Source organism: Coffea eugenioides, chromosome 10, assembly GCF_003713205.1.
Source record: "Coffea eugenioides isolate CCC68of chromosome 10, Ceug_1.0, whole genome shotgun sequence".
Lineage (NCBI taxonomy): Eukaryota > Viridiplantae > Streptophyta > Magnoliopsida > Gentianales > Rubiaceae > Coffea > Coffea eugenioides.
The window spans coordinates 28,762,979-28,784,952 of NC_040044.1; the positions used below are offsets into that span (position 1 = coordinate 28,762,979).

Here is a 21,974-nt window from a genome sequence, read left to right on the forward strand (position 1 = left end):
GAACTAAAGAAGTTAGCAATCAATGATCATGACTCTGCTTCACCAGAAACTGATTTAAAGGATGCTGATACTCAGGACAGTCCAGCTGGAGAAGTGAATGACAGAGATACCATTACTCCTAATGATCTTCCAAGAACCTGGAAATTTGTTCATAACCATCCCAGGGAGCTTATAATTGGTGATCCATCTGAAAAGGTCAGAACTCGTTCTTCTAGACACCTAGTAGACAATCTTGCTTTAGTATCACATATTGAACCTAAAAATGTTGTTGATGCATTGAATGATGAGCACTGGATTTTAGCTATGGAAGAAGAGTTAATCCAATTTGAAAGAAACAAAGTTTGGACCCTGGTTGCTAGACCACAAGACCATCCTATCATTGGCACAAAGTGAGTTTTTAGAAACAAAATGAATGATAAAGGGGAGGTTGTTAGAAATAAGGCCAGGCTGGTGGCTAAGGGATATACTCAAGAAGAGGGAATAGACTTTGATGAGTCCTTTGCACCTGTAGTTAGGCTGGAGTCCATAAGAATGTTTCTAGCATTTGCATGTTTCAAGAATTTTAAATTATTTCAGATGGATGTTAAGAGTGCTTTCTTAAACGGTTTTATAGATCAAGAAGTCTATGTTGACCAACCTTCTGGTTTTGAAAATGAATCTTATCCAGATCATATTTTTAAACTCTCAAAAGCTTTATACGGATTAAAGCAAGCTCCTAGAGCATGGTATGAACGTCTGAGTGGATTTTTGATTGAAAATGGTTTTAAAAGGGGCATTGTAGATACTACACTTTTCACAAAACAAAGCTCACGAGATCTTTTAATTGTACAAATATATGTGGATGATATCATATTTGGTGCTACTAATGAGAGCCTGTGCAAGGACTTTTCCATCGTCATGCAAAAAGAATTTGAAATGAGCATGATGGGAGAACTGAACTTCTTCCTTGGACTTCAAGTGGTTCAAACCCAAGATGGAACATTCATAAATCAAACAAAATACACCAAGAAACTGCTGAAAAGATTTGGAATGGAGAATTCAAAGCCTGTTGGAACACCTATGTGCACCTCTACCAAACTTGACAAGGATGAGGAAGGTACAAAAGTTGAGGAAAAGAAGTACAGAGGTATGATTGGAAGTTTAACTGCCAGTAGGCCTGACATCATGTTTGCTGTATGCTTATGTGCTCGATTTCAATCCTGTCCAAAGGAATCACACTTGAATGCAGTAAAAAGAATTTTTAGATATCTTAAAGGAACCTTAAACTTTGGTTTGTGGTATCTAAAATGTCATGAACTTCCTTTATATGGATTCTCTGATGCGAATTTCGGTGGGTGTAAAATAGATAGGAAAAGTACTACTGGTATATGCAACTTTCTTGGAAATTGTTTGGTATCTTGGTTTAGTAAAAAACAAAATGCTATCTCATTGTGCACTACTGAAGCTGAATATGTTGCTGCTGGTGCTTGTTGTGCTCAATTGTTATGGATGAAAAATACATTGAATGATTTTGGTTTAGTGTATGAATGTGTACCTATGTACTGTGACAAACTAGTGCAATTAATCTGACAAAAAATCCCATTCAGCACTCTAGGACTAAGCACATTGATATAAAGCATCATTTCATTCGCGATCTTGTCTCAAAGGGGGTAATCCGTGTCCAGTTTGTTTCTTCTAAAGAGCAAATCGCTGATATCCTCACAAAAGCTCTTCCACTGGATCAATTTGTGTTCCTGAGAACAAAACTGGGCGTTTCAGAAAAAATATTCTAAGTTTCGTTTTCTGGTCAATCTTTATCGGACGTCCGACAGTGTTCTTCGTCCAGTATCAGAAAAACCCTGGTTCGGACGGTTGTGTCGGACGCTTCACTACGTTCGGACGTCCGACACTCAAAAATTGAGCACTATAAGGCAGTTACCCATTCTTCCCAATTCATTATCTTCCATAGTCTCGGACGCAACCTTTCAGTTTCCTTTCATATTTAAAATTCAAATTCCTCTCTCATCAAACCAAGTTTCAAGAAATTGACTCAACCAACTCCATTACACCTCTATTGCCCATTAACCACCCATAAAAATCACTCCTAACCGTCAACTACCTCATTGTTCCCAATTCATATCCGAAACGCTAACTTTTTATAATTCTCTCCCTGCGGCATTTCAATGCATTCTCATTCTTGCTCATACTGCATTCTTCCTCTGTACAACACGTTCTGTATCAAAAACACATCCACATTGCATCATGGTTAGAATCAGAGGTGGATCTACTAGTGTCGGACGGTCCTTTAGACTTAGAGATGAGGACATTGAAATTGTGGAACCGTCTACCAAATCACCTAAAAAGAAGATTGTGACCCGGGGTGATAAAGCCAAGCAAACTGCCCAAAGAAAATTGGTTTCTCAAACTGCTGAACCATCTGATGAGCAGATGGAAGAGCAGATCTCTGAAGGAAACACAATTGGTGGAAATGAGGAACCAGAACAAGCTACCCAGAATGATGAAATTGTCACAAGGTCATCTGGTAAAAGAAAGAGAACTGCAAAGAGGAAGAGCACTCCCCAATCCAAGAAAAAGCAATCTGCTGATCCCTCTGTTGATCAGCAGAATGAAGGAAACATTGCTGAGAATCAGCAAACACCTGAACCCTCCACCAGAAAGTCTCCAAGGACAAGGACTGAGGCTCAAAATGTTGGGGCATCTGGCACACAAACCTCAAAAGGGAAACGTTCTGGGAAAGACCCAGTATCACAACCCGTAACAGAACCCACTCCTCTCCCAAAATTCATTGATGATGAAGCCAGAGACAGATTTGAGTTAGTCTCTCAAAAAGGGTTCATCACCCAAAGGCTCATCCTTCCCTACGAATTTCGTAAGCTTGATCTTGAACCTGTCATTAAACTGTTTGAATTCCAGAAATGGACTCATCTTCTGACCATTCCTAATGTCTTTTACCCTGACATGCTTTATCAATTATTTGCTAATCTTAGAAAGGGTAAATCACACACTGAACTCATCTCTAGGGTCAACTCTATAGACATCACGTTAACTCCTGACATTGTGAATTCCATTCTGAAAACTAGCATTGAATCTAGTTTCAAAGGAAAAATTACAAATTTCTTTTCGTATGAGGAATTTCCTTCTGCCTACCATCATTTTTACATTGCCAAACTCATGACCTATTTTCAAACTCACTTCAATACTCCTGCTGAGGCAAGATTAGATGATCTCAGTCCTCAGAATCTAATCATCTTCACCATCATTTCGAATCTGTTGGTGCCAACTAATGGCCACAGAACAGATGCAAACAAAATGGAACTTTATCTTTTCTACTGCTTTGTTGAAAAAATCCGCATTGACTTTGGTTTTGTAATGTGCAAGTTTCTGCTCAAAATTAGCACTAACAGTCGTAGGTAGCTCTCTTATGGCAGATTTCTGACTCCTATCTTTGCATATTTTGAAATACCTTTTTCTGGAAAATCTCCCAAAGACAGTGCTTCATCAGTTTTCTCAAAAGCTTATTTTGAAAGAAAGAATTTAAGATTTTTTGATGGCCATTGGTGCTATAAGGAGACTGTGGCTGAATCCAGAAGGAAAAACTTTCATGAAACCCCTGTCACTCCTAGGACTCCTCGTGATCAGTCAGACTATGTCTCTCCCTTCACCATTCATCCTAGAAAGTCTGCCAGCAAGTCCTTCACATCCAATTCTGAAGTCATCTCCTTACTTGAAGACCTCAAACAACATGTCTTGCTTATTGAAGATGGTCTCATGATGACCATGACCCCTGCCCAACAATCCTCCTTCATTGAAAACAGAAATCTTCTTGTCCCTCCAATACCTGAAAACAATGCAAATGTTCATGGGAAAGAGCCAAGACTTGAGCCCACAGGGCCTACTACTGGTACTGAGACCACACCAGCTTCCAGTTCTCAGCCCAAGGATAAAGGCAAGGCTCCAGCAACTGAGGAAGCATATGAAGATGATGATGAAGAAACTGAGGAAGAAGAGGACCCTGAACAGTTTCGTCTGGCCAGGAGGAGGCCTGGATCATCTAAAATCACCATCTAGGCACTACTAGGTCACTGCACCTTAATCTAGGACTATAGTTCATCTTTTGCATTGCAAAACTTTTGGCTAAGTGATGTACACCTGGTCTGTACAACTGGATATTTTCTACTGTTTATGGATGTTATAACTAAGTGTTTGTTATGAATGTTTGTTATGAATGACTGTTTGTTATGGAATCTGCTGAATGAATGTGTTCGTTATGAATGTTTCTGTTGATTCCAAATTGTACTGAACATGAATGGATTTTGCTGATACTATCTGATATTGCGTGTTATTGATAATGTTTCTGATGGATCATACTGATGTTATCTGATACTGCTGGTATCAAAACTGATATCACTTTTGTGATGACAAAAAGGGGGAGAATTGGATTAGCACTGATGGTATAGAGTAACTAGTTAGGGGGAGTCAGTATCAGGGGGAGTTGCGTTGGATTAGCACTGATGGTATAGATTGCGTTTCTTCCTGAATACTTATGCACTTCGTTAGGACGAGTTGTTATATCCTAGTTCGTATATTTTTGCTCGATCCAAATGTTTTGTCATCATCAAAAAAGGGGAGATTGTTTATCTCAATTCATATCTTTTGATGATTACAAAACAAATGGATGTTACTAATACTCTTTGTAGAGATACTTTTCAGAAATGACACTAAACAGGTCTGTGGACTTAAAGCAAATAAAAGAAGATCAAAAAGGATGAAAAGTGCTGAGGAAGCTGTCGGACGCACAAAAGGAGAGTATCGGACATCCGATATCCTTTGAGTATCTTCGGATATGTGAAGAACTCAGACTCGGACGTCCGAAGAAGACAAGCCAGGGTTTCTACAATTACTGATCACGATCGGACGCTCAACACCTGAGTATCGGACGTCCGACAAGCGTTGCTGCACTTCGGACGCAACACTCTGGACACATCGGCCGTCCGAAGGAATTGAAGAGGAATTCCAAGTGTGCATCTTACCCTCGGACGCATGGTGATAAGGGATCGGACGTCCTAAGAGATTCAAGAAAACTTCCAGAACTCATTGATCTCGTTCGGACGCATAAAAACTGAACATCGGACGTCCGACAGCACCAACGGCTAGTTGACTCTTTAGTTGCCTTCTACCCGTTGACAGCATTAATTGAAGAATTTTCTGGTCTCCTATAAAAAGAACAAAGTCAACCACCTCAGAACAACTTTGCACATCAAGTCTACATCAGATTGTGAGTGATTCAAGTGTTAGAATACTCCAAAGAAACATTTGTATTCTTAGCTTGTGCAATTTTCTGGTAGTTTTTCAAGTGTGACACAGCTTCTTCAATAGTGTAGCTTTGTGAGGGTTTTTCGAGTGTTTGTAAAACTTCCTTGCTTGACCAAGTGTGGTTTGGGGCAAGAAGGAAGTGATCCTTCCCTTGTACACAGGATATTGGTTGCAAGATTGTTCAACTTGAAGTAACCTGGTATATAAAAGTGCTGTTCAAACTCCAGTAGAGTTTGAAGTCTGGTTTGTTTCTCTATTTTCATTTACAGCTTTTCCATATAAACTGCTCTCCTCTTCATCTTACGAATACCTGTGCTTTTTAGTAATCTGATCCATTGGGTGGTCTTTGAGAAAAGAAAGGTAGGCCTTGAAGAAAAGTGACCTATATCTTAGCTGGTTTTTTTGAAAACCTAATTCACCCCCCCTCTTAAGTTGTCTTCGATCCTTACACAAAGCTGCCCCTATTTATTCTCTTCATGTCTCTTCAATTTTCCACAAGAAACCTCTTTTGTCTTGAAGAGTCAAAAGTTAAAAGTAGAATGACATAAAGTTGATAAAAGTTGATGTCTTAAACCTAAAAAGTGGTTGTCAAAATGTCATAGTTGATGTAAAAGAGAAGGATGAAAAGCAGGCCATAAGTTGTGCAAGTTGCGCAACTTGTGAAATTTTTTTAATCAAGTATTCGACTCAGTATTTGATTTGGTTTTCGCTCTACAACCCCGGATACTGTTTAACACTCTTGCTCTTGCAAAACAATCTGACAAGTATCCAACTTGATATTCGGCTCCATGTTCATTAATCAATGCCATATACCTCTCAACACCCTTGCTTCTGAAAACTTTCTGATGAGTATACGGCGAGGTACCCAGTTCAACTTCCACTATTCGGTGCTGTATCTTTTCTCTGAATCCAATGCAGTAAATTGTAATGGGCGCTGTTTATCTTGTATTCCTGCCAAAACAAGTTTTACAAATAAGTCTACCCGCCTTCACACAATTTTCCACAGTTTGCTTACTACATCAACTAGTTATCACCTAATCATCAAAATAACCATTCTTATAATCATTTTAAGCCTAATTAACCACAATCCATCCAAAATATATACAAAATATTAGGCAAAATATACACTAATCAAATTGATTTTTAGTCTTCTTGAATTTTAACTCAAGTTTCATATATAATTGATTTTTCATAATGATTGAAGATGATAAGTTGAGTGTTAATTGAGTAATTGATTAATTTGATGATAATTTTATCTTTGTTATCAATAATGAAGTTTTCGAGCACTTTACATCCATATTTTCTAGCGAATTGTGACTGCTTTGTGAATGACTATGTCCATTTAATCATTCAATCTATCCTAGAGCTTGTTTTATTACATTTTGAGGCGATCAGGATCGACTTGAAAATGATGGTAAAAGGCATTCTTTGAAACGTTTGAGCCTTTCAAACCCACCTTTATTCATTAATCCCTAGTGTCCCTATTGAGCTTTAATATGAACAATGGAAAGAACCATCATTCGACTTTCTTTCATGGAATCTTATTTACTTTCCAACGAGCCTAGCTACTATTACAGTTATGCTATCCTAAATGACCTTTGTAAGAGAGTTTAATGGCACACTTTTTGTTTACAAGGAAAAATAAGGATAGAAAATGATAGATAGGGGAGAATTGAAAGAAGTTCAAAAAGAGGTACAATCATGTTATTCACGAATGAAAGATAGCTGAAAAGAAAAAAAAGGGGGGGGGGATGAGTATTTGATGTACGTGCTACAATTGAAAAGACAATGAAAAAAAAAGATGAAAAAAAAAGATGAAGAAGGGAAAAGCAATGCTTTGAAAACTGCGGAATGAAGTTCGGTTTTGAATGAATATATGTCTTATGCTTCATAAGTTGTTGCAACTCATGAGTCAAGAAACCATAAGAATCATTATAAATATCGAATAATAGCAGTAGAGGAGGGGGCTATGTTCACACCATATTTTTCCTACTATCAAGAACTGAGGGATAAGCTACGAGGAGAGAGTAGTAAAAGCACAACGAAAATAGATTTGCTACTCCTCTTTTACTTTTTTTTCTTTTGCCTCTTGAATTTCATTTTTCTAAATGTCTTTAGGGAAATCCATGATTGTATTTTTTAGTTTAGTTATGTTTTAAATTTTCTAAAGCAAGGCTATGCTAGGTCAAAATTATACGATGTCTAAATTATTTGAATTACTTGTGGTTGGATCTCCTTGTGGTTTGTCAAATGTTCAATTTAACCTCCACTGGTTTAGAAACCTACACTATAACTCTTTGTAATTTCAACTAAATTAAAAATTGGATGGAAAACATCCAATTTAATGGTTATACGTGAAATGTCAATATTGCCCTCGTATAAATGAACTCCTTGTGGTTTATGAATGTTCAATTTAGCTTCCTGCAGTTTTGACTAAATTAAAAATTGAACGGAAACCATTTCACGTTAGTAGGGGAAATATTAATATTTCACATACAACTGTTAAAATTTTTCAATTTAGTTGAAATCACAAGGAGCTATAGTATAAATTTCCAAACTGGAAGGAGTTAAATTGAACATTCGGTAAACTGTAGTGAGTTTTTGAATATTTTACCCTATATTTATTGTTGATTTAAGCACTTAATGCTTACAATTGCATGATTACATAATTTTTCTTGAGCTGATTTTTTAACTTTAAAAGAAACTACGTTCGTTGCTACCAAACTTAGAATATTGATCCCACCAGGGTGCATGATATAGGATCATTACTTTGACTAGATTAGTATATTCATATCACATGTATGCGTGTTTTTACATGATCATTCATTCTCTTTCACAGTGGCAAAGAAAGAGTTAAGAAAGAGTTTATTGCCAAAATGGAGGTAACGGTGGAAATGGATCTACTAAGAATATTTAAAATCTTTGTTTTTGTAAACCTTGAATTAATATTTATTCATTTATTTGGCTGTTAATCAGGTGAAGCACCTTCGACCAAAATGACGAAGAATGATACTCTTCTCAATGGTCCAAGTCTTGACATAAACGAATATGGGTGAAAAAAGAATATTGAAGCTAAGCATCATTCAAAAAGGATATTAAATAGGGACGCTTTGATTATATGGTAAGGTTGAAGGGGTTATAAGTAAGAGGTATTGAATTCGAGTTCTCAAACTTACCAAAAAAAAAAAAAAAAGATACTAAACTATGGCGTAGGCATGTATACTCTACGATGAAACAACTAAACATTTGTATGTGCACATATACAAAAGTGAAGAAAGGATCCCAAATTAAGTAGGTTTGTGATAAAAAGATGTTAGTTTATTTCCAACTTTACTAAAGAATTCTTGCCTCGTTTCATTTTCTGATATGTTACAAAACTATCCCAAAATTGAATTCAGTACCATTAAAAAATTTTAACTAGATTGAAATAGATTTCCTTTTTCCTCATTCACATTAAACACAAATACTGAGCACGGATCTACAAACTAGTTTGCTACCAAGACCAACCCCTTTTTCTTTGCTAGGTCACTAGCTATGACAAACCAGACCAACTTGCTATTTTGAAATATCTACTTTTGCTTCCTTTTGGTCTTTTGGAGTGGGGAAGTTTAGTTATCCAGAATCCTGGCGACCCTTTTGAAGAAGACCCTTCAACCATTCAGCTAATACTTGTCGTTGAAATATTATACATCAAAATAATTAAGATTCGGCTCAATTATTGGTCTTTTTCATTTTGATTATTATTGTTCTCAAGATATTTCTATGAATTGTTTGGTAAATAATTCTTTGTCCTTCGAGGCAATGGTCATGGAAGCTATAAAAGGAGGGAGTAAACAAAAAGAACATCATGTTAGTTTGACAATTTTTTTTTAACCTCCCACAGTTATCCATGCCCATCTGACCTCCAATTATCATATCAAGATTCGAACCTTAAACTTAGAAGCGGCAAGGACTTTAAGAGCCTCCCCTCCCCTCACTACATGTTAGTTTGATTTAGTTTCATATATGATAGATAGATTATACAGATCTTCTCACGAGCAGGATCAACCTTTGGCTGAATGGTAAACAAAATGTAATGCCATTTTGTATTTATTCACGTGTTTGAAACCTTGAAACAGATTCAAGTTAGACTACTCTCATATTTTCATGATCCTTTTCCTTACAAATTCAACTAGGTCACACTTTGTGGTCAGCATCAAGCTCTAACAATAATCAATAAACAGACAAATATGATGATATTAAGAAGGGATAATTTCAGAAACATTCCTTGAGGTTTCTGGCAATTACAGAGAGCTCCCATCAAGTTTTAAAAATTACACCTACCTCCCTTGCTTTTAAGGTTTATATAACAATATAGACCCAATAGCCTATAATTTTTCACAAATATCCTAAAATACCCTTCTTCAGAGAACAAGACAAAATAAAACAAGGTTTTAATCTTTTATTTCTTGTATGTGTCACATTCACTAAAACAAACAAAGTCCAGCGACTCCAACTAATCTCAAAATTCATTACTCGCTAATTCTTGCCTAATGCAACTCACTACGGCCACTACCAATACTAAACTAAGAAATGCCCCCATGTCCCTATGAACATAATTCATCATTGCTCTGGCAGTCTTAGAAATAAAGACAAATTTCTATTTTTATAGTAAAACCACAATCAATAGGTAAACAAAAGAGAGAATCAATGAGTAATTGCTAGACTTTTTTGCTTAGCAAACAAAATAGTCACTTCTTTATGTTCCAACTCTCAATTTTATTTTTTTTCCCTATATCACTGTCACATTTTTCATCTTCCCTTAGTTTGACAATAAAATCCACAATTTGCACCTTGTTAATTTGGTAACTTCAATTGGCTAACATTTGTAAAGCGTAAAACTATTGGGAAAAAAAAAAGAAAGGGTCTAAAATTTTTATAGTAAGAAAGAGATAAGAAGACAAAAAATATAGATAAATTTTAGAGATGGTAAAAAATTCATAGTGGTGTGACTGGTAACAATGGAGCACAATATTTGGTGAGAGGGAGAAGCGGTTGTAGGAGAAAAGGAGAAAAGAATATGAAAGAGGGAGGGAGGGAGGGAGGGGGAGATGAAAATTAGAAAATTGATGGAGATTGTTTTTTGATATTAGAAAATGACAAGTAGAATAATAAGAAGTATTTTTTGGATTTAAATGTCCCTTTATGATTTAGTTATTAAGTGGAGGACATTTTATTCATTTGATTGGACCAAGGGAGGTCTATGTAATTGTTGAAACCGCAGGGAAGCCAAATAAAATTGTCAAAAACCTCAAGGGAGGTTTTTGAAATTATCCCTATTAAGAATTAACTAAACCATGAGATTCTTATATTTTAACATGTATAAAGTTATTGAGTGGTTTAAACTGTTGAAACTTCACTTGGTCCAGCTTTATTTATACTTTCTTTTTGAGAATTTGTTAAGATCATACTTATAAGTGAGCTTGGTAAATTTTAATTAGAATAATAATATTTTAGAAATATATTTCAGTTTATTGAGTAATAGCTCATTGAGCAAGTAACGTGCATTTTCAATTTTATTTTCCTTGCTTGCTTGTTCTTCTTCTTTGGAAGCACAAATTTCCTTTTCCCCAAACTCCTCGATCCCCTCTTTTCTTTTTGTGTAAATTTCAGCCCTCCCCTACTAGAAAAAATTTTTAAAAATGTAAAAAATAAGACAAATGCAGGTTCTGTAGTATCACAATATTAATTGCATGGTATAGTTTTCTGTCGAAGATGGATTGATTTGAAATTAGATAGATCAATTGCACGTCCGTGAGAAAAATTTTAGTAATTCTTACCTTAGTTTGTACATCTGTTATGTCATTATGTACATACATATGTACATATATGTATGTTATTTGGTGCTACTGTAACTTGCGAACTTTTGGAATCCAAAACTTTTCCTTCCATATTTCATCTTTGACTTGCAAGGGACCAGACAAAGAACTTGACAACAAAATCAGTAGTCCATATCCACTTTTTCAATGTTAACATGCTAGTTACAAGTCAGGTAGATCGTCTAGACAGCAAATATGGGTCCTCAGTTTGGTGGATATCATTGTAGGAACTGAATGAAGTTTGGTCAAAAGCCAATTTGGATGATCAATACTTTCTGGTTGAGACATACAATCAAAACTAGAATCGCTGCCCTTTTCTGATCCCAACCAAATTCCAGTCATCATGAAACAGGATTAACCATTAGAGGGGGTTTTAGGCTTTTTTTTTTTTGGCAAGCATGATTAAAATAGTTAATTAGAAATTCTAAACTTCAGCAATGGGATGTCTAGGTATCAAATAGTATTGCAAATAAAGTAGTTTGTGTAAATGTAATATGTTGAACAGTAGAATGCTTTAACATCCTTTCGGCAAAAAGAAGGGAAAAAAAAAAACAAAGGGAAAAGACTATGGAGATGAACTATCATAGATTGGATAATGATAATAGTGTTTATAAATTAATATTAGAACAATAACAATAAGGGTAAAGTACGTCACTTGTCACTTGGAAGTTTCATTTCGCCCACTATATTTATTGATCAATTTGGTCATTCCATCTATTTGCTTGGCCAAGAGAGAAGAACTTGCCGCACATGAGCAATACGCTACTTTTTGCGGGTGCATATGGAGTAGTTTGCAAATGAAATGAGACATTGGAAAAGTTGGACACAAACTCAGTACAGTTGTATTTTGTTCAGTTCTGTTCAATCATTGTGTATGTTTAAAGTTTTGATGTATAAATATATTATAATGTTATATTGAATATATGTTAAATATTTTATTTATATACACCACTTTTACTTTGAATATAATAATATAATATAATTGTATACTAAATAATATAAAATGTACGACAACTGGACCAAACGGTACCAAACTCGAACGGTACTATGTCCTCTGTTGGAAATGTTCACTGACTGGCGGCATAGATTATTAAGCCCTATCAGGAAAAAATTCTTTTAAAAAAACTACGACAATAATGATTCTTGCATTCCTATTTTTCTTAGGAAAACAATAGAGGTGTTTTAGCTGGAAAATTACTGGATTTATATTTCTTACAAAAAGAGAGAGAAAATGTGAAAGTCATAGAGTCATGAAAACACTTTTAACAAAGGGGTAAAGGGAGATGGTCAACTAAGACCAGTCACATATTGTGACAAATTTGTGGAAGGCAGGGGTTGAATCCTGACCTTCAGGTCACCAAATATGGTGACCACTGGACCCAATGGCCAGTGGTAATGCATGTGCTACTCGGTAATTAAAAATATCAAATGTCCCATTTCGCTGTCCACTATATTATTTTATGCGTAAAATGACACATGCTCCTACAAATATAGTGCGCGACTCTTGTGCTGTAAATTTTTCTTTAACTAAGAACATCGTCAAAGTGATTTAACTAATTACTTTTTACCAGTTTAGTGGGTGAATTGACATGAAATATAGTGTAATCAATAAAATGAGATTTTTGAGAAGTGCCGAAACAGGTGATGCACTTTACCCTCTAATAGTTTTTGTTCATAAATTTGCCTTCTAAAATTTTGAGAGAAGATTATTAAAACAAATGCCACAATGCTATTTTCAAAAACAGTATTGCTATACTAAGCGAAACATCGGCACGAAATTTCAAAGCAAAAATAGGGTCTTAAAATTAACTTCATTCGTAGAAGAGAGGGAAAATAGGAAGTGTTTATGAAGTGAGACATCTTCTTTTTTTATCTTTCTCACTTAATTCGTTTAGTCGTAAACGTATTTTATATCTTTTTCCCTAAAAAAAAAAGTTGTAAATACTCTTCATTTCGAGTGATTAGAACTAAAGGTCGATGACCCGAATCCTTGCACGATTCTCCGAAGTGAACTTGCAACTGCTTCCAGGGGACCAAGATCAAAGTAGGACCGACATATCATCATCTTTGTAGCTATCAAAGATAAAGTTGGTCTTGTCGATAAGATAATGTCATCTAGCATCATATTGTGTGGTTCATTTTTTCAGTATAATGAATGGATCTCCCACTTCAAAGTGAGAAAATGCTTTGACCAGCCAATGTAGTTTTCGGGAGGAACAAAAGTCCAGATAATCCATTGAGCTTTTCTTTCCCAGACGCAGACACATGCATGCTTCTAAGAACCCAATGCCATTTCCTTCATGGGTCACCACAACCATTAAGATCACCCCATGTGCTGCTTGGAAAATCCTTTTATTTGGTCAACATATTGTGCTAAAATATCTTCACAATCCACGTGACAAATTATTTTTGTATGTTAGAAAGCCAATCACGTAACTATATTATATCAATTAGTTGCTAAAAATTTGCACAATTTAGATTGCAAGTTTTCACAGAAAAATTTTCTCGACACATTTTTCAATTACCATTTTATTTCACATACATCACATCACTACAGCATATTTTTCTACAAAAATTTGCAATTCAAACGAACTCAACATTTTTTGTATTCATGCAACTAACAATTTAAAATAGTTCAATTTTTTTAAAAAAAAAATTTAGTGTTGAAGAGAATAATATAACCTGAGATTGCACGACTCACAAAAAAAGTCATGAGTGTCATCTAATGCATATCAAATGGGATATTTGTAAACATTATTTTATATATGTACACACACACGCACTTTTTGTTTTGTAATGATTTAGGTTTAAGTTTTCTAGTTACTTCACACCATTTTTTGAGAAACAACAACTGATAAATTATGTGATTTGGACAGCCAATCAACTAGTTGATGAGTAATAATTTACATGATTTTCATTACCTCACCCTCATAAAATTGAACATAAGTTGTTGTACTCATTCGAATTGTATGGTTATATCTTACAGAATCCAAATCTTGATTAATGCAATTTTTGATCACTGAAGATAAGGTACACATGGAGATTGACCCCTAATGGCTAAACATACATGACATGCATGATTGCTGACAATTGTCATTGATGTGAGAATGTGTCTTCAAGTGTTTGAACACTTTCGACTTCGTCTTCATGCTTAGAATGGACCTATGGAAGACAACAAAAGATACATAACAATATGTTTGTCCAAAAATTTTTGAATGGAAAGTGTGTTTGCCATATGGTTGTTCTTACTCGATAAATGTTTTTAAAATGGTTTTTTACAAGTTGCAATTATTGAGGAGCTATTTGGTAGCATTTATGTTTCGAGTTTTTCTATTTTTGTTTGTAGAATTTGACAAAGAAAAAAAAAGTCATATAACTATTTCAGATTTCAGATTTGCGAGAGTGAAACATTTCCTTGTTAATTGTAAGTTTTGGATCATATAAGATTGTTAGAATAGTCATTTTTTGGGGTTGACAATAATGGTTATATCTTGCTTATACTAAAGTAGAACTCAATTTGATTTCATTGCTATAATCTTATTATTAAGAATCTTGCAAATGTACTTAATTTTAGGAAAATTCTATGATCCCTTTCAAGTACCATTCCCTCAACTTGAATCTCTCTCTGAAGATAAATAGTTTAATTTTTAAATATTTAATTTAAGGGTCAATAACACTTCTTTTGTCATCTAACGGTAAATTTTATTTATGAATATGATATGTAAAAGGGACTGTACACCCTAACTTTTAATTCTCTGAAATTATTAATATTCATTGACCAACGAAGCCCACTTTGGTCTAGGTATGGGTTTCCTTTCTTGGGCCCAATAGTACTCAGCTCTGGTATGGATTTAGCAAGTAATTACGCCTAATGTTTTCGACGCAAATTTTGTGCAAAGGCATGCTTACCCAGGATCCAAAACATGAGACTATAAGATAGAGATCATACGAATTGAAAAAATGTTGTTCTCTATCTAATTTTTATAAAAAATCAAAATCAGGTGTTCTAATGGGTAAAATTTAAGCTAAAATCTTCTTTGTACAAAACCCATCCAATTTTTCAGGCCCAAATCCATGCTCCTAAAAGAAAAAATTCATACCCATAACTTATGTGGTCTTTGTACTTCTTGTCTACCCACAAATACAAAGGTTGAATTTTCTATACTCTTTCGTCGTTAAATATATAACACATAATTTAAATTTAAATTTGAAATTCAAAATTTGCATATGTGTTTGCATCCAATTGTGATAGTGTATATAAGATTAATTCAAATACAAATACAACTCTTAATGACATCCCACTATTTATAGTGACAATCACATCATCTTCTTCACCATTTATTCTAATATCATGAAAAATAAAAGATAGTACGAGTGCCAGTATGAAAAGGCAGGATGACATTAACATTTCCCGGATAGTAATTTCTTTAAAAATAATTGAAAGCAAACATGTATCCGAATAATGAATTTATATGTGTGTGATTGAATCCTACAATGGATGAAGGCAGTATGATCGCTGCTTTCTATCTTTCAATTGAATGCCAATTGCTTGGAGATTTGTTATACAGGTTTTATTCATTTGTCGCAATATAGATCTGGACATTTTGTAAGATGAGTTTGATCTGAATATGGACCCAACTCTACCCTATAGTTGTCTTGCATGATTTTGATTTTGATGTGGATTCGGTTAGATGTGGTGTCATAATTTTGGACCCAAATCCTCCAAATGCTCACGCATCTTGCCTGTGGTGCCAAATATGGAGGCTCAACCAGCCAAAGACAATGACCATCAGGTTAGCAACTGGTAAAAGCACAAGAAGAAGGCTGGAGACAGGTGGATGTGCAATGAGACTGTAAATCAGTGATAGACCAGATTAGGAAGTAATAATGTGTTAGTGGAAGATATTATAGCTCTTGCTAACACCTTTTGTAAATGTTCCTTTTCCTTCTATTACAAGAGGGAATCAGAGCAGTCATGAAGTGGAAAAATTCGCCATAAACCTTTGTTATAGTATGGAGTGGAAAGGATCTTTCCCCCTCGGGCTCTCTAGAAAGGCACAGGATGATCTAAGGGTAGTTACCATATAAATGTACATGTCTTTTGTACTTTTTTTTTTCTTTTGTACTTTTTTTTTTTTGTAATAGCAAATCCCGTACTTGAAAAAGAGATATCAACGTCAAAATTTTATGAGTAAACTTTACATACACTGTCAGTGTACATCAAGAGCGGAGCCAGAAAAAAATTTTAATGGAGGCAAAAATAATGCTAAAATTTTTTATCTACTCTTTTTCTAATTTTTTAAGCAAAAAAAAATGAATTCACCAACAAGTACAAATGATGGAGGAAAGGGAAATTGGGAACTAGGAAGTAGGAACAAAGAAAGAGACCATCGGTTGTGGATTAAGAAAGGTGGGAGCAATAAATGATGGATTAAGAAAGAGAGACCGTCGGTTGTGCGAGGGGGGAAATTGGGGACAGAGGAGGAAATGGAATTTGGGGAGTGGGGGCACAGTCAAAATTACGTTAAAATTGTATAAATATTATAGGGATTTAAGGGGCCCCCCAGTGCCCCCACCTTAAATCCGCCCCTGGTGTACATACACTATTATGGTTTGATAAATAACACATGAGCAAATTTTGAATTTCAAATTTAAATTTTGTACATGTGTCATATATCTAATGGTGACAGTGTATATAAGATTACACCAAACTTTATTAATAAAAAATGAAAGCAGGACAGAGACATAACCCAAACCTCCAATATAACAATTTAAGCAAAAAGAAAATCAGAAATACTACTCCTATATGTGTTGAGTCATAACATAAGGCATGTTGATGAAATATAATTCAATGATTGCACGAAGTCTACCAGGAAGCTGAGAAAAAGACGGTATAACAGACTCTTGATTCATACCAGGAGACGGTAAAAAATCCGCTGCAGCATATATAGAGGTGGCAAAATGGGCGGGATGGGCGGGATTTGTTTGGGTTTGAGATGGAACCGAATCATATGGGTTTGGGTCCAACCTTACCCATATGTGTTTTGGGACTAATTTGGGCGGGATCACTTTGTGATGGGTTTAGATTGATCCCGCCCAATACCCAAATCTATTTTCTACATATTTTTTTTCCTTTAATTCATTTTTTTATTTTTTTATATAATTTTAATATTTTTTATTTATTAATTTTATTTTAGTTTTATTAAATAAACATGCAAATATTTTATACTCAGGATTCGCATCAAAAATTGGATTAACAAATAAAGGAAAAGATAGATATACAGCCATATTCCAACATATATCAAGATGGCCAAGGTACTTAGGGTGTTGAATATTTATCCTCATCATTGTCCAAGAATGACAGGTCTAAACTGATTGAAATGCTGGAAATTCTTGTGGATAATGACTAGGAAGACTACTAGATTATATTCGCTGGTATGACTATAAAAATTATTAAAGATAATTTTTGAATTTAAGACTCCGTTTGGATTGGCTATTTTTTCAAAAAATAAATTTTTCAAATACAATGATACAGTAATACCACTAACTCAATTGAACAAAAGCTTGCTGTGTTGAAGGGAAAATCAGAAAAACTTGAAGGAAGTCACTGCTCTTTTGGCTCTTTATATTCAACCCAACACTTACGTTTCTGTTAGAGTGGACTCACCTCCAATCACCCGGATGAACGGTCTATTCAACATTTATTGACAGCTAAATTTCATCTTTATAAATCATATGCAATCCTTTGGCCTTCTGGCATTTGAAGAAAACAGGAGATATCTTACATGCAGATAAGAAGTTCGTAGAAAGCATACTCTAGGAAACCGTCTCTGAAGATATGAAAAGTCAGACCAATGTTGTAAATGGTTTCAGAAAAATTCATCTCCTATGTCTACTAATTTCAGCTCCTATTTAAGATCTTCAGATTTTCGCCACTATTCGAGTCCACCTCCAGTTACAGAAAACCTTTCTGCAGGATCTCCTGTTCCATACAATAACAGTGGTGAAGCATTTCTCTGAAATTACATTAACAGTTTAGGTTCTCGTGTAGCTATTTGTTTAATAGTGATTCCCTTCAACCTGCTGATAGTAATTTGAATATACAATTGTTGCTTAGATATTTTCCTTAACTATTTCTTTCTAAAAGAAATAGAAAGATGGAAAAGTGCCTCTTTCACTATGCATTTGTGTATCAAAAGCAGAGACGCTCAATAGTGTTTTTGCTGCCCACTTTATTGTCAGTATATGACCGATGCAAACCACTAATTATTCAAACTTTCATTTTATTAAAAAGAATTTAGTCTAACTCTTCATTTCTTTCAAGAATTAGAGCGTTTGATTTATACCATCTATTCATAGTCCAAAAGGAGTACATTTCTACACAAAACCACCCAAATACTAAGGATAATTAAATATGAAGACCAACAAATTGCTACAACTAACAATAAACAATTTCTGTTAGTCCTATTCCAACCTTTCAAAGCTGAAGAGTTTTTTCAATATTTTTTCAGACACTGAAAACATGAAAAGCCCCAAATTTTTGTTTCAAGTTGTAACAATAAAATATCATAATATGAAGATAGTATACTTATTACAACAGGATAAAACTTCTTAGAGTAATAGTAGGAAACTTCAAACGTCACACGCTATATCTATGCAAAGCATATTCTTATGCAGAGTAAAGGGTGTAACATTCAGGATTAAAAAAGAGGCTCAGGTATTTCTCAATAAAGGAAGAGAGAATAGAAGAAGAATAGTAAGTGGTTACTGATTAGGACTTTCTATAGCAATTAGCAGAGAAAAGCTCCATTTATTGGTACAGGAAAAGTTTCAAGTACGTAATAAAGCACTAAACGAATATTAATAAGAAATAATTTCTTATAGAATGTCCAAAGAAACATTCACGTCATTCGTAAAGCACAATTAGATGTATTGCCCCTATGCTTTTAGTTTAGTTTTAGATACACTTAATCTCAGCTTGAAAAGGAGAAAGAAATGGAAGATACTAATATACTTGTGGCTGTTGTAGAACCACAAATAAAATCTACTACTATAAAATTATAAAGTGTCAGTGGTAGATATGAACGCGTTCTCTTCTAAAGGAAAAAAAAGATATAAATGCGATCTAACATTAATGCAGTATGGGAAGATTTGCAGTAGATTATCACTAACAGATACTACATAATGATTTTAAACAGAAAATAAGATGATAAATGGACTCTAGAAGGAAACTTGGCTTTGAAGATTAGTAAAGTGAATGTCAAAGAACCATTTACCTTGATGCAAACAAGGGGTTCTAATGGATTTATCCCTAGTCTCGCACAGCCATTACAACTTTGATAATGCAACATTTGGGAGAGGCACCTACTTAATTAAATGCCTTCCTCGGAATTAAAGTATCAAATAGTGCCATCTTGTAGCAAATGCAACGTTATGCAGCAAGTCATTCTTTGCCTTGCTGTAATTTTCCTCGCACATGATAAAACTAGGCAACCTGAAGAAGGGTACTGTGGAGCCAAAAAACAAGAGCGTGTAGTCATTAGAAACACCCAGCATCTGTCCCCAAAACTAGAGGATTCCTGCTACCTGTGAGACCTATGCCGATGATCATCATCAGAGTTTCTAGGACGGCTTGGGGAGACTACCTTATCACGAGTCGACCTTCTGTCTAAACCCCTATTATCTCTATCTTCATTTGTGTAGGATCCATCTTCATACTTTCTTGATATTTTCTCCTCTACCATTACGATCTTCACCCGAGTTTGATTTGGCATCACGCCTCCTTGACTCTCTATCACGCAAGTCATTCCTGTCATCCCTATGCCTCGCATCTGTCTCCTTTCTGTCCAATCTCTTCTCATAGTCCCCGTGTCCCCTATCTCTGGGACTCAATTCACCATGCTCATAGTGTCTGTCTAAGCCCGTCTTGGTGCCCTTCGCCCTGGAATCTCTGGAGTCCTTATCTGTCAACCCACGCCCTTTCTGATTAGCAGATTCCAGAACACGGTCTGGCACACCAGATTGTTTTCTGTTACCTGTGGAACCCTCAAACTTGTCATTGGCCCATCGTGAATGCCTATCTTCCTCATGACCCCAACCCGTGTTTGCAGCTCTCTAAACCAAGAATAGAAAAGCACAAGCAACTTAAGAGTAAGCAGCAAAAAGTAGCCTTCATAAGTTATCAACTATGGTAGACCAGCAACATTTCCAGGACTGGTAAATTGTGACTCAGCCAAATCTCCATAGTATTTCATTAACTACAACCAAGAGTTGTATGCTAAATTAACTAAAACGGAGACAGTTTATAGTTTTAGAGCAATTACGTCTGCAAAGAATACAAAGCAGAATTAAACAGAATACCTGATAATGCAATAAACAGTAAAGCAATACATTACCATTGAAGTTCTTACTTGTTTTGATAAACAGTAACTGATTAAAATCAAGGATGGTGCAACTAGCCATTTTAATATGAACTAAGAATCCCAATCCAAAAAGGCTGAAAACAAAACCAAACAAAGAAAAATCTCACTCACTCGTTCATCATGCGAAAATTTACACCCTGCTCCGCGATTGCACTCGCCCCTCTGGAAAGCACGGCAAACCCCACGCTCCTCCCTCTTTCGCTGCTCAGTCTCTTCATCCTCTTCCTCTTTCTTTTTATATTTAGAAACATGGTCAACTCTGATTGTTCTCCCAAGAATTTGGGCACCATTCAAATTATCTAACAACCCCAAATACTTTAAATTAAAATACAAAAAAAAAAATCTTCCAACACAAAAAAGGAGAATAATAATAACAATAAAGAATTACAGAAATTGCTGAATGCTGAGGACTGACCTACAGCAAGATTTGTGCTTCTTTGATCTTCATAAGCAATGAAAGCAAAGCCTTTAGATTTTCCGGTGCCTTTATCTCTAACAAGATTAACATCAACTATCTCCCCGTACCTAAAATCAGTTCATCAATAATTGCATAAAGAAGATAATCAGATTACTACTTTTTATTTGGGCCGGTCGACTGAAAGAAATTTAACTTCCGCGCTGAAAATATAACTTCTTTTGAGCGAGTCCCGGACTTACTGAGCAAAGACGGCGAGGAGATCGCCTTCGGTGAGGTCAAAAGGGAGGCCACCGGCGTAAACATAAGCGGAGTCTTTGTACTTGGTGTGCCAGGACGCCTCGTCGGAGATGCCTAGGGCTGCTTCTTTCGCGTTGATGTTCTGAATCCGCTTCACTAACGTCAATGGATTCATCTTCTTCCTCAGAACTCAGAAGGTTCACGAAAACCTAGGCTGGCCGGGAACCTGGGGGACCCAGAAAGAGTTTTCAGGAGGCCGGCTGCTTGTCACTAAAATCGTAGGCAAATAAAGCGCGAGTTTGTGTTTCCTGCAATGTTTTAAAACCCGGCCCGTCAATTGAATAGGTGAAGTGAAAGGGTCGAGGTTCAATCGGTCGGACCGATTCAACCCCGGTTCAATAAATAAATAAATAAATAAATATATATATATATATAGACACACACACACACACCTATGCACAGAATAAGATATAAGTGCTAAACCACAATTAACATAAGAGCAATATCCAATAATTAACACACACACAATTAACATTTTGAAAACTTTCATCTGTCATGTTACTGTAGATTTTTGTATGGATTTCATCTGTCATGTTAATGAAGGCAGGACAGCTATTGATCTAATATTAGAAGGGGAAAAGGGAACTCTACACTTGTTTGCACCACCAAAAAACAAATAGAAGTTGAAGTTCAGATGGCTCATAGTAGTTCAGTAGCAAAATGGTA

The 21,974-nt window shown here is 35.4% G+C and overlaps 2 protein-coding genes across 3 annotated transcripts; one reads left to right on the forward strand and one right to left on the reverse strand.

Moving 5' to 3' along the window:
• Positions 1 to 2,241: 2,241 nt before the first annotated feature.
• Positions 2,242 to 18,191, forward strand: LOC113750619 (histone H3.v1-like). The gene is made up of 3 exons (XM_027294576.1): positions 2,242 to 2,742; positions 3,568 to 3,946; positions 18,097 to 18,191. Exons 1-3 carry the CDS (start codon positions 2,242 to 2,244, stop codon positions 18,189 to 18,191), a joined length of 975 nt encoding a protein of 324 aa, XP_027150377.1.
• On the reverse strand, positions 17,995 to 21,512 carry LOC113749602 (zinc finger CCCH domain-containing protein 25-like). Of its 2 annotated transcripts, XR_003464549.1 has the most exons (5): positions 21,251 to 21,512; positions 21,009 to 21,118; positions 20,705 to 20,892; positions 19,448 to 20,285; positions 17,995 to 18,153 (listed from the first exon to the last, which is right to left on the reverse strand). XR_003464549.1 is itself a non-coding variant. In XM_027293395.1 (4 exons), exons 1-4 carry the CDS (start codon positions 21,421 to 21,423, stop codon positions 19,884 to 19,886), a joined length of 873 nt encoding a protein of 290 aa, XP_027149196.1. In that variant the 5' UTR covers positions 21,424 to 21,512; the 3' UTR covers positions 19,393 to 19,883. The 2 variants fall into 2 exon arrangements, 1 of the variants encoding a protein (XP_027149196.1); XM_027293395.1 differs by lacking the exon at positions 17,995 to 18,153 and having other exon boundaries at positions 19,393 to 20,285.
• Between the last annotated feature and the right edge of the window lie 462 nt (positions 21,513 to 21,974).

Coding starts and splice junctions, on each gene's coding strand:
- LOC113750619 (XM_027294576.1), top strand. CDS start 2,242: ATGGTTAGAATCAGAGGTGGATCTACTAGTGTCGGACGGTCCTTTAGA. Junction 2,743..3,567: donor AACGTTCTGGGAAAGACCCA/GTATCACAACCC, acceptor TGGTGCTATAAG/GAGACTGTGGCTGAATCCAG. Junction 3,947..18,096: donor TTCTCAGCCCAAGGATAAAG/GCAAGGCTCCAG, acceptor TAAGATCTTCAG/ATTTTCGCCACTATTCGAGT.
- LOC113749602 (XM_027293395.1), bottom strand. CDS start 21,423: ATGAATCCATTGACGTTAGTGAAGCGGATTCAGAACATCAACGCGAAA. Junction 21,119..21,250: donor CTCCTCGCCGTCTTTGCTCA/GTAAGTCCGGGA, acceptor AACTGATTTTAG/GTACGGGGAGATAGTTGATG. Junction 20,286..20,704: donor AATTTTCGCATGATGAACGA/GTGAGTGAGATT, acceptor TTCTTGGTTTAG/AGAGCTGCAAACACGGGTTG.